This window comes from Aquarana catesbeiana, linkage group LG13 (genome assembly GCF_042186555.1).
Source record: "Aquarana catesbeiana isolate 2022-GZ linkage group LG13, ASM4218655v1, whole genome shotgun sequence".
Lineage (NCBI taxonomy): Eukaryota > Metazoa > Chordata > Amphibia > Anura > Ranidae > Aquarana > Aquarana catesbeiana.
The window spans coordinates 18,589,936-18,602,969 of record NC_133336.1 but is presented as its reverse complement, the minus strand read 5'-3'; the positions used below and the strand labels follow the sequence as shown (position 1 = coordinate 18,602,969).

General features: G+C 45.9%; 1 protein-coding gene across 2 annotated transcripts in view; it reads left to right on the top strand.

Annotated features, from left to right (window-relative positions):
- LOC141117276 (legumain-like) overlaps positions 1–13,034 on the top strand; it is a 152,508-nt gene that overhangs the window by 16,375 nt on the left and 123,099 nt on the right. For both annotated transcript variants that reach the window (XM_073610044.1, XM_073610042.1), the window contains exons 7-10: positions 83–145; positions 1,321–1,387; positions 5,838–5,956; positions 8,424–8,513. In XM_073610044.1, coding sequence (XP_073466145.1) covers positions 83–145; positions 1,321–1,387; positions 5,838–5,956; positions 8,424–8,513 — 339 coding nt within the window. The remainder of the gene's footprint in view (positions 1–82; positions 146–1,320; positions 1,388–5,837; positions 5,957–8,423; positions 8,514–13,034) is intronic.

Here is a 13,034-nt window from a genome sequence, read left to right as displayed (position 1 = left end):
TGTTGTGAAGCGTCCTTTGACATAATTCATACATTGTGTCTTTGTTTGTAGTAATCCTTAGACTTGTTGTTCTCCATTGCAGCTCCATGTTGAAGATTTGAACAAGACAATTCAATATATGTATGAAAACAAGATGTACAAAAAAGTAAGTGCCCGATGGTGTCCTAGGAAGTGGCCAGTTTTTATGATCTGCAATGGGGGGGATTTACTAAAACTGGAGAGCACAGAATCTGGTGCAGCTGTGCCTGGGAGCCAATCAGCTTCTAAATTCAGCTTGTTCAGTTAAGCTTTGATTAAAAAAAAAAAAAACTTGATCAGTGGTTCTATACTTGGGGGTCGGGACCACCTCAGGGGGCAGAATGATGATTTGCCAGGGGTCACCGAATCCTGGGCTGTTCCTGAAGCCCGCACCACTCTCCCAGTCTTTTTGCGCCTGCCCAGCAGGGCTGTCCCTGGAGCGTGCGGCCACCCACTCAGCCTCTTCGCAGGCGCCCACTCAGTTCACGCCATGGCTGGGGGGCAGAGACTAGAGGTCAGTTGACTGGTAAGAATGGGAAGTGGGAGGGGCTGGAGGAGACCCCATCTCCTGATTTCAGCGTAGGTGTCACTGCTACGAGACACAGTGAAGTCAGGAACACAGTGAGTAACACTACCTGTGATTACAGTTGCCATTAAAAGTCCCCTCTACAGTTCTTAGATCAGCAGATGACCTTGATCAAGAGCACCTAAGTTGGCTGAGCCCAACTCCCCGCCAGCACGGCCGCTGAGCCCAACTCCCCGCCAGCACGGCCACTGATCCCATTCCCCCCCACCAAAGAGTAAAAATAGAGAATACATGAAAAGGAGAGAACAAGAGGGGGAGGAACAAAGAAAGGGATAGACAGAATAAGAGAAAGAACAAGAAAGACGGCTAGAGAGAGAGATGGGGAAAAAAAAACTAAAATTTAGGATAGAGAGAGGTAAAAGGGATAGAAAGGAGAACAAAGAGAGTGGTACATCCTAAAATGTACCATAAGGGGGTTTTAATACTGTACAAGTGGAAGTGGAAGGGACTCAGGGAACGCTAAAAGTCTGTGGGTTAAGGGCGCAAATTACTTGTCTTGCCTTGGGTGCTGACAATCCACGCTATGAAAATAATTTTACTGTTAGGGGTCCCCATAACTTGGGAAATTTTAAAGGTTGAGAACCACTGACCTAGAAGCTGATTTCTGCACTAAATGTTGAACTCTCCGGGTTTAGTAAATCTCCCCCAATGCATCGGGGTGCTGAGTCTTCTATAGCAGAACCTGTTGGAGTGACATGGAGATTTTTCTCTTACAGATGGTTTTGTACATTGAGGCCTGTGAGTCCGGCTCGATGATGAATCACCTACCTAACAACATCGATGGTAAGTGCGGCTGGCAGGGCCGTTTGAACGAATTTGGGGGCCCCAAGTAAAATGGACATGGAGGCCCCCCCCACGCACGCACGCAAAGCCTACAGGAATCACAGCATAGCGATACAGTTTAAGTATGTATTAAAGCTTTTTGCAAAAATTTACAAACCAGAGAAAAGACTCTACAGTAGAGTGTTCAGTAGAGTCTTTTCTCTGCTTTGTAAATTTTTGCAAAAAGCTTTAATAAATATTACCTGATTAAAAAAAGAAGCAATAAGATGGAAATGGGATGGTAAAGAAAGAAAATGGAAAGAAAGCTATGGTAATTGTTTTTATTATGGTCAGCAAGCTACTTATTACTAAATGGGTCTTGATGACTGCCCCCCCCCTTACTATTCCCCCTCCCGTATTCTTTTTAACCCCCCTCCGTACCGCGTACCGCGTGGCAGGAGATTCAGTTTTCTGTTGCCAGCCGGACTGAAAGGAAGTGAGCACTCAGTGTGTGCACTTCCTGTAAGTCCGGACGGGAACAGGAAACTGAATCTCCTGTACTGCGCGGACTGCAGGAGGAAGAAAGAGTAGCTCGCCCACGCTCAGGGCCATCTTTAATTTTGATTGGGCCCTGGGCAAACATTTTCTTGGGGCCCCCCCCTCCATTCTGAGACATGCAAAAAAATAGCAGATAGACTCAAAATCAGTTTACTGCAGCAGATCACGCAGCGATTGCAATTGTTTGCCAGAGGTTACAGCATATCCTTACTGCTCACTGGCTGGTTACTAGAGGTTACAACACATAATATCTGCTTGCCGATTGGTTGCTAGAGGTTACTGCACATTATTAGCGTTCACTGATTGGTTGCTATAGGTTAATGCACATCATTACCACTGAGCAGTGGAGCAATCCCAAATAATTGAGCAATTAAAGCGGCACATTAATAAACATACTATAGGATAGGTTCAGAGACTGCGGACATACTGCATGAGATTACCAGACTGCGGATGGACATACTGCATGAGCTTACCAGAGACTGCAGACATACTGCATGAGCTTACCAGAGACTGCGGACATACTGCATGAGCTTACCAGAGACTGCGGACATACTGCATGAGCTTACCAGAGACTGCGGACATACTGCATGAGATTACCAGACTGCGGACATACTGCATGAGATTACCAGACTGCGGACATACTGCATGAGATTACCAGACTGCGGACATACTGCATGAGATTACCCGTGAATTGGGGCCCCGATGATAGCTTTGCAGAGTGCACAGAGGACACGGGAGGCTGTATTCGCGCACTAGCCAGCAGAGAGTGGGCAGGGCCGGGAGCTCCACTGACACTCTGACCCCGCCCTATGTAGCCTGTATGCTCGGAACAGAGCGGCTGCAGTTAGAGCAGTGATCGGAAAGGGCGCATCAGTGGAGCTCCCGGCCCCGCCCCCGGACCTCTGTATTCCCCAGCCAGTATAGATCAGCGGGGCCGGGAGCTCCACTGACGCCCCCACTCCAATCACTGCTCTAACTACAGCCCCTCTGTTCTGAGCATACAGGCTACATGGGGCGGGGTCAGTGGAGGAGCTCCCGGCCTGCCCCCCTCTGCTGGCTAGATTGGGAATACAGCCTCCCGTGTCCTCTGTGCGCTCTGCAAAGCTGTCATCGGGGGCCCCAATTCACGGGTAGCGCAGGCCCCCCTACAAAGATTGGGCCCAGGGCAGGTGCCCCGTTTGCCCTGCGCTAAAGACTGCCCTGGCCACGCTACAGGCTGCAGCTTATAGAAAGCGGTGGCCGGCTGCGTGGCTGGGGCCCCAGGCCAGCTCGGGGCCCCAAGCAATTGCTTATTTTGCCTGTCCTGTTGCGGTGGGCCTAGTGGCTGGGATTTATCTCGTTTTTCTCCGTAAGAGCAAATTCAACCATATACATTATAAATGGTATTACAGATTAGACATGTGCACAACCAAAAATCTTTTTTTTCTGTTTATCCGTTCATTAGTTATGATCGGCATTCGTAACTTCGGATCATTCGTAACTTCAGAATGCATTTGTATACTTCCTGTTCCATTCGTTTAGATGCGGTATTCGTTACTTCAGATAATTTGTCAATTCGGATGCATTCGTATTCGTTATGTTCACTCATGCCCCGTACACACGGTCGGACTTTCCGACCGACTATGTGCGATCAGAGCTTGTTGTCGGAAATTCCGACCGTGTGGGCTCCATCTGACTTTTTCCATCGGAATTTCCGACACACAAAGTTTGAGAGCAGGCTATAACATTTTCCGACAACAAAATCCGATCGTTTAAATTCCGATCGTGTGTATACAAATCCGACGCACAAAGTGCCACGCATGCTCAGAATAAATTAAGAGGCGAAAGCTACTGGCTACTTCCCCGGTTTATAGTCCCGACGTACGTGTTTTACGTCACCACGTTCAGAATGATCGGATTTTCCGACAACTCTGTGCGACCGTGTGTATGCAAGACAAGTTTGAGCCAACATCCGTAGGAAAAAATCCATGGATTTTGTTGTCAGAATGTCCGATCAATGTCCGACCGTGTGTACGGGGCATAACAGTTAAGCAAATTTGAAAGGAAATTCCAATGCCTATAATTGTTTATAGTTTTATTATAGTTTTTTTATTAATAAATAATAAAAACTATAATAACAATGAATAATTTAATTATACTAGATATTACGAAAAATGAAATGACCTGAATGTAATCGATTCGTTAAACTCGTAGGTTGAATCGTTTTACGTTCTTTCGCGTTTTTTGTTCTTTTGGATTTTTGTTCTTTTGGATTTTTGTTCTTTCGGGTTTTTTGTTCTTTCGGGTTTTTTGTTCTTTCGGGTTTTTTGTTCTTTCGGGTTTATTGTTTTCGGGTCTTCGTTCTTTCGGGTCGAACGGGTCTTCGTTCTTTCGGGTCGAACGGATCTTCGTTCTTTCGGGTCTTGGTTCTTTCGGGTCTTGGTTCTTTCGGGTCTTGGTTCTTTCGGGTCTTGGTTCTTTCGGGTCTTGGTTCTTTCGGGTCTTGGTTCTTTTGGGTCTTCTTCTTTTGGGTTTTTCGTTCTTTTGGATTTTCGTTCTTTCAGAATGTCGTTCTTTATGAAAATTAATTTTCGTATGCATTCGCCAAGAGTCTTTCGTTTTATTTGGATGCTTACTAACGAACGTGCCAATTTTCATCCGCAAACGAATTTGGAATGAAACAAATTGCACATGTCTATTACAGATTCTTACTTCGAGAATAGTAAACTAATTTACAGCTTTTAGATGATCCCTGAAAACCCTTCTCTTCAGAGAAGCCTCCCCTACCCACACCTAACAACTGTATTTTAATTTTTCTCCATCAGCTCATCCCCCACAGTTATTACCTTTTTTGTTTCCACTTGACCCTCCCTTCTAGATTGTAAGCTCTAACGAGCCGGGCTCTCTGATTCCTCCTGTATTGATTTGTATTGTAAGTGTAATGTCTGCCCTCATGTTGTAAAGCGCTGCGTAAACTGTTGGCACTATATAAATCCTGTATAATAATAATAATTATAATTCAGGAAAATATAGGATTGTCACAGCAGTCGGGAATTCTGAAGCTGGCAAAGATTATTCCCTCTGCTGATTTGGAGAGCTGTGGCTTTGACTCAGCAAAGAGGCGAGTGTGTCGGACCTCTACAGAGAGACCGCTGCTTCCACACAGACAGCAAGGGTCCATCTCTGCAGCATGCTGGCAGGGAACAGGTTTTTCTACTCCAGGATTTGGCCCACCTCTTGTTTTGAGGCACCTAGAATGTATTTGTAGCTGATTTAGGCCCTTGTTTGTTTTTTCTCCCCTTACAAGCCTACTGGAAAGGGTTGCCTAATAATGCAATTCATATACCAAACTGTTAAAATAAATTTATTATAAAATGGTTAAAATATATTGCAAACTTTGCCTAATGCCGTGTACACACGGCCAGACTTTTCGACTGGACTGGCCCGACGGAACGAATCCGTTGGACAATTAGACCGTGTAGCGGACCTTTTCTGTCGGAAATCAGATGGACTTTAGATTTGGAACATGTTTCAAATCTTTCCGACGGACTCAAGTCCGGACAAAAAAATCCGCCCGTCTGTATGCTGGTCCGACGGACGAAAAACGACGCTAGGGCAGCTATTGGCTACTGGCTATCAACTTCCTTATTTTAGTCCGGTCGTACGTCATCACGTACAAATCCGTCAGACTTTGGTGTGATCGTGTGTAGGCAAGTCCGTTCGTTACAGAGTCAGTCGAAAGTCCGTCCGCCCGTGTGTACACGGCATAACACTTCTGTTTTATGTATACAAACATGTAATGTATGGGAAATTATTTATACTGTATAACGGACTGTGACCTGCTGTGTGTCTGAAAATCCTTCCCCAGGACAGATATTGTGAAGTATGGATCATTATCTCTTCTATATTTACATCTTCACATTATATTTTGTAGTTTACGCCACAACAGCCTCCAACCCTCATGAGTCCTCCTTTGCCTGCTATCGAGATAAAAAGCTAGAAACGTACCTCGGTGATCTGTACAGCGTCAGCTGGATGGAGGACTCAGACATGGTGAGTTTTTTTTTCTGTACACTCATTAAAATGCCTCAATTTACACCACCAGCTCATCAAGTATCTGGAAAAAGAACTGTATGAGCTGTCCAATGGCAGCCAATCAGCTTCCGTGTTTCTAAAGACCATCAGGCATAGATCATAAATTCAGAATATATAATGCAATGTAATCTAGATTGAAACAGAATAACTGCTTAAGTTTCTAATTATTTATCATTCGAAGATACAAGACACCGTGCCTACGGGACCATAGTCAGCTTGGCTGACAAGCCTCCCCCAGCTCAGCACAGTTTGATTGACAGTGGCTCCTAGCAGGAGGATCCTAGGCTGTGCTTAGTGAATGTAACCACTCCCCCTGCACATGTAACCACTCCCCCTGCACATGTAACCACTCCCCCTGCACATGTAACCACACCCCCTGCACATGTAACCACACCCCCTGCACATGTACCTAGGGTTGCACCGATAACCCCTTTTTTAAGACCGAGTACAAGTACCGATACCGATTACCGATACTTTTATTTAATGTCATGTGACAGTGGCACTAATATGCAGCACTGATGGGGTGTGGACTGTAACAGTAGTTTTTTTTTTATTTTTTTTATTTTTATACAATAAAAAAAAAATTATGTATGTGTGTATGTATGTAAATTTTATTTATTTATTTTTTGCCTTCTTCTTTTGGGGAAGTGGTTTTTTTTTTTTTTTTTTTTTAATTTAAAAGTGTAACTAAACCCAGTAATATGAAAACAGTTCATCCTCCCCCCCCCCCCCCCCCCATAGTGCCCACAGCTTATAAACCTTTTTACAAAAAAGTATTCCCAATATATACCTATTTATTTTATTTGTTTATTTATTCTATTTATTGCTGATCTGTATACCACAGTCACATGATAAACTGCAGAGTTTCTCCACTGCTGAGAGTTCAGGTAGGAGGAGATTTCCCCTGCAGCCTGTATACACACCCACATGTATGATGTCAATATCATGTGACCTGACTATCTCTGAGAACAAGTAACTGTTCTCTCCAGCAGAAAAGACACAACTGAGCATGTGCAGGTTGGCTATTGCCTGTGTGTTAGCTGGCCTTCCCTAGCTAGACAATGCAGGAAGGGGAGGATCTGTGCATACAGGATAAAACAGCCTTTTTACACAGTGCAAAGGATTAACCCCTTAAGATCCACAGTGAGTATAACAAGCATGCTATGCTGCATATACGGACTGATTTTACTGTTGTGGGTTTAAACAGACCCCTGACATGTCCCCTTTGAGGCCACTATTGAGACAGGGACTGAGGACACAGATTCCCCAGTTCCTTTCTCAGCTGCACTGAAGATGAATGGACAGGAGACAGAGGCCCCTCCCCCGATGCTCAGTTACGAATGGACAGTCGTGATCACCGACTCTGTTTTTTGTATAAAGGAAGGAGCCGGTAAATTACATATTTACTGGCTCCTTCATCTGCTCTCCATCCTGACAGATCTGGGACAAGGGAGGGGGTGCCGAAGGCGGACATCGGTGAGCTGGAGGAGGACTCGGGGGACAGTCGGGGGTAATTGGTGCAGCGGTGGGGATCAGTTACAAGCATCGATCTCCCTGTATAGCTTTCAATGAAGCAGCTGACGGCCACAGGAGAGAGAGGAGAAGAAGCGGCTGTACAGGGAGATCGGTGCTTGTAACTGGTCCCCACCGCCACACCGATCACCCACAGCTGTCCTCCGGGTCCTCCTCTGGCTCCGGTGTCCTACCTCCTGCTGGGAGGTATAAGATTAGGCATCGGATCATTTTCATGAGTACAAGTACTCGTGCAAATCCTTGGCATCAGCACCGATATGACACTAGTATTGGTATCGTTGCAACCCTATATGTAACCATGCCCCCTGCACATGTTACCGTTCCCCACACATATAACCACACCCCCAGGTCAGTTTGATTAACAGCAGCTCCCAGCAATATCCTTGCTGTCACAATAGCAGCTGTACTTGGTGATAGTATCCTCGACCCCTGCACATGTAACCACACCCCCTGCTTGGTTTGATTGACAGCAACTTCTCCCAGTAGGCGCGCTGTCATAACAGCAGCAGTTTCTAGTAATGTAACCACACCCCCTTCATGTGTAACCACGCCCCCAGCTCAGTATGATTGATAGTGGCTTCGAGCGGGAGCCGTGCTGTGAGAACAGGTGCTACCCCTAGTTAATGTAACCACGCCCCCTGCACATTTGCCAACCAAACTAAGCAGGAGGTGTGGTCAACTTCTCTCAGGAGGCTCGCTGTCATAAAGGCAGCAGTGTCCAGTACATGTAACCACACCCCCTTCACATGTAACCACACCCCCAGCTCAGTATGATTGACAGTGGCTTCGAGCCGTTCTGTCACAACAGGAGCTGCCCCTATATATATATATATATAATATGAAGTGTTTTCTGTTCTATGACTTCATATAAGATATAATGTTTCTATTCTAGGAGGATCTGTCACAGGAGACATTACATAAACAGTTTTTATTGGTCAAGCAACGCACCAATATGAGTCATGTGATGCAGTACGGGAACCGGGTGAGTGATGGAGACATTCATTGTTGGGTGGAGCTCTACAGACGTGTACATTGTAGTCGTCTACAGAAATCTCTTCTGGGATTTATCTTTAATTAATATTTTACCAACAATGTTACTTTGTATACTTTGTGTGCACAAGGTGGCAGCAAATGCTGTGCAAATACTTATTTATTTATTAAAATGCTTAACTTACGCAGTCTTACCCGAAGGCCTGGATGCGCAAAAACAAAAGGAGATTGACATTAAAAAACCTTAAGAGAACCAACTGTAACGACACCCCGAGTATGAAAGGGTTTAAAGTCGTTTAGGACATTCCATACCCAAATACAAAGGCAGCTACTGAACACTTCAATCAGCCGAACAAGGAACCCATAAAAATAATTCTTCCCCAAGTACGAGACAAGGCTCTGTCTTGAGGTTCAAGCAGGAATGAATCTTTATTCAAACACATGCTATACAGATCCCACTTCAAAACGCTTCCCCCCACCCTTGGAAAACAGGATGGGTTAAACTGTCCAATGACAATGGACACACAGGTCAGGTGTGTATAACTTCTCATCAGTAAACAGTCTTAACAGGGGGCTGCTGGAGGAATCCCCCTCCCTCTTTCCTCATAGCAAGACACTTAGACATCCCATAATAGTTGAGGCAGACAGCTACAACAGACAATAGAATACAGTCACACCCCAACCATCACAGCAAATAGTACACAACATAATGAGACAGCACGCATTATGTATACATATATACAGCATTGAGTCTGACTAGCACAGTTCATAGTGGGGTTCTCATCCACCTTGTGCCCCTATTAGTGACTCCCGTCATAATGGCATATCCAGGGTCCCCAGAGTCTGTGTTTCTTGGGGGACATGGACCTGAATCTAAAGTAACACCACCTCCAGGGTCCCCAGGCATACGGCTCACATAGAGCACCGTTCCCCCAAATGCCAGGGCCCATAATCGGTAGGCAAGAGGCTAGCATTCAGTCCCCTCCAAAAGCCTCTGTCCCGGCTAGGTCTGTCACATTTCTCCATTTTCGGCAGGAGACTAACACAGGAGGAGACCCCAGACGGGTTGACTCCGAAGTTAGTCAGTAGTTCCAGTCCTCTAATGCTGGTATCCACACAGTACCCCGTATAAATTGTTCCAAACAGTCTTCACTCTCTGTGTTCCATTATTTCCTCCAAACGCCACTCCCATTCACTCCCAAAGTCAGGGCCCCTGGACAGCCTCCAATACAACAATCCCAGGCCATCATAGTCAAAGCCTTCCGTGGGGCTGTCATCCGCTGACCACGGGCACTCAGGCTACATACCACCGGAGGGCTCTGTAGCTCTTGTCCAACCACATCTCTGCCTGGATCAGCCTGTTTAACTCAGCTGTCCACTCCTGCTTTGGCTGTTCCCACAATAACAGCATTCGTACTTCATACTGCAACCAGTACCTTACATGAATGGAGAGGAGAACTTTTCCCTGGTGTCACTGCTCAAGAGCTAGCGCTTTCTTCCAGAGTTCGCAGCGGATAGAATCAGACCATCCCAGCAGGACCTGCTCTGATACTGGTCCTCTGTGCTGTATCTGCATCTCTCCCAACCTCCTTCTGAATTCCTCTTCCATGGCGGCTGGTTCCTGTACCTCTCCTCTCCTTTCAGTTGGTGCTGCTGTGACTTTTGCTGCTGCAGCACCTCTTTGCTGTAGCCAATTTGCATCCACAGCTGCTATAACTAGGTCTATGATCTCCGCTGTAGGGTTAGGACCATAATGTGCCAGCCTTATGTTAACAGCCCGATCAAAACTTGCCTCTTCGGGTGTCCTGCTTGTTATGGTGGGCCTTTCGGTTATGTTGGGTCTTTCGGCTCTATCCATTTCGACTAGTTCTGTGATAGTGTCCCTCTTCTTACGGCTGTTGTTGGTTCTCCAGTAAGACCTTGAGAGAAGAGCATTTTAGCCATTCATACTGTGCTTCCATTGGCCTGTGCCCTCTTTTAGCTGTCCTTCTGGGCTGTGGGAATCATCCCACTGCTTTCCACCAGTTGTAACGACACCCCGAGAATGAAAGGAGTTAAAGTCGTTTAGGACACTCCATACCCAAACACAAAGGCAGCTACCGAACACTTCCATCAGCCGAACCAGGAACCTATACAAATAATTCTCCTCCAAGTACGAGACGAGGCTCTGTCTTGAGGTTCAAGCAGGAATGAATCTTTATTCAAACACATGTTATACAGATCCCACTTCAAAACACTTCTCCCACCCTTGGAAAATAGGGCAGTTTAAACTGTCCAATGACAATGGACACACAGGTCAGGTGTGTATAACTTCTCATCAGTAAACAGTCTTAACAGGGGGCTGCTGGAGGAATCCCCCATCCCTCTTTCCTCATAGCAAGACACTTAGACATCCCATAATAGTTGAGGCAGACAGTCGCAATAGACAATAGAATACAGTCACACCCCAAACATCACAGCAAATAGTACACAACATAATGAGACAGCACACATTATATATACATATATACAGCATTAAGTCTGACTAGCACAGATCATAGTGGGGTTCTCATTCACCTTGTGCCCCTATTAGTGATTCCCATCACAATGCCATATCCAGGGTCCCCAGAGTCTGTGTGTCTTGGGGGACATGGACCTTAATCTAATATAACACCACCTCCAGGGTCCCCAGGCATACAGCTCACAACGAGCACCATTCCCCCAAATGCCAGGGCCCATAATCGGTAGGCAAGAGGCTGGCATTCAGTCCCCTCCAAAAGCCTCTGTCCCACCAACAAACCAGCATAACAAGATACAAAAAAAAAAACCAAGGCCTCTGTCCATCACACCCCATTTAAAAATTAGGTGACTCCAAAAGCTTGTACAAAAAGTACGGTTTTCAATTTCTTTCAAAATTACAAAAAGTCATTCTCAAGTCTCAGTTTCAGAGGCAAGGAGTTCCAAAATTCAGCTCCTCGTACTTCACTCGTTCTCCCTCTGCATGTTTTCTTTTTAAATTTTGGAATCTTCAGTATGGCCAAGTTCGTCGATCTCAAGGATCGGGTAGGCACATACTTGACAAATTTTTCCTTCAGATACTCTGGGCCATATCCATGCAATGCCTTATGGACAAGACATCCGGTTTTAAACAGAACCCGTTCTTTCACGGGCAGCCAGTGCAGGGCTCTAAGGGATGGAGTGATGTGGTCACGGCGACCAACACCTGTCAGTAACCTTGCTGTGGCATTCTGAATCAACTGGAGCTTGTAGATGGTACAAGCAGGCAAACCCAATACAGGGCATTACAGAAGTCCAATCGACTGCTGATAATGGCATTGACCATGGCGATCTTGTCAGAGTGTGCGATATAGCGAAAAGTCGACCTCTGGAGTCTCAGGTAGAAGTGACATGAACTCACCACCTGATTTACCTGAGGGTGCAGGTTATGCTTCCTCCTTAGTAATGCTGCACAGTGGTTGTCTTACAGATCCTCTAGCTCAATGCAAATGTTTCATTGTGCTGATTGGCTGAAAAACAATACACTTTGTGTGACTTTTTTTTTTTTTTTATCTTAGCAATGATGTTGTATATATCCAGGCATTACTCAGATTTATCCCAATACCTCCCTTTTCCCATCTAGATCCGCTCCTGGCTTCATTTATTTTCTTCCCTTTCTCCTGTAGCCGGATATCACATGTATTCCTCTCTGCAATGTCTTTGTTAGGCTTGTGAGATTCATACATGGGCAGCTTATAGGCCCCCCCGGAGCCCAACCTGCAGCCTGGGGGCCACATTCAGCCATTTGACACTTTTTGTGCAGCCCCCCCCCCCCAGTGTGGGCTCCTGCAGACACTAATCTGTATTTCCCTGTTATAGCCCTGATCTCTAACAGTCTTGTGTAATGTCTCCAGTCTATGACTCTCTTGAAGCATATCATTAGTCTCCAACAATGTGAATAGTCTCTGACCATCTCCTGTAGTAGGTCTGCAGTCTCTGACCATCTCCTGTAGTAGGTCTGCAGTCTCTGACCATCTCCTGTAGTAGGTCTGCAGTCTCTGACCGTCTCCTGTACTAGGTCTGCAGTCTCTGACCGTCTCCTGTAGTATGTCTGCAGTCTCTGACCGTCTCCTGTAGTATGTCTGCAGTCTCTGACCGTCTCCTGTAGTATGTCTGCAGTCTCTGACCATCTCCTGTAGTATGTCTGCAGTCACTGACCATCTCCTGTAGTAGGTCTGCAGTCTCTGACCGTCTCCTGTAGTAGGTCTGCAGTCTCTGACCATCTCCTGTAGTAGGTCTGCAATCTCTGACCATCTCTTGTATTATGTCTGCAGTCTCTGACCATCTCTTGTATTATATGCGGCTCTTTGGTGATGTCGAGGGGCCACACTTGAGAAAGTTGACCACCACTGTTCTAGGCAGTTTAACATATGTGTGTGGAGAGGGATGGGGGAGGCGCTGTGTTGTCAACTCAAACATGACATTTAAAGGGGGAATATGTCCATGTATTGCAGAGATGTATTGTGTGTGTGTGTGT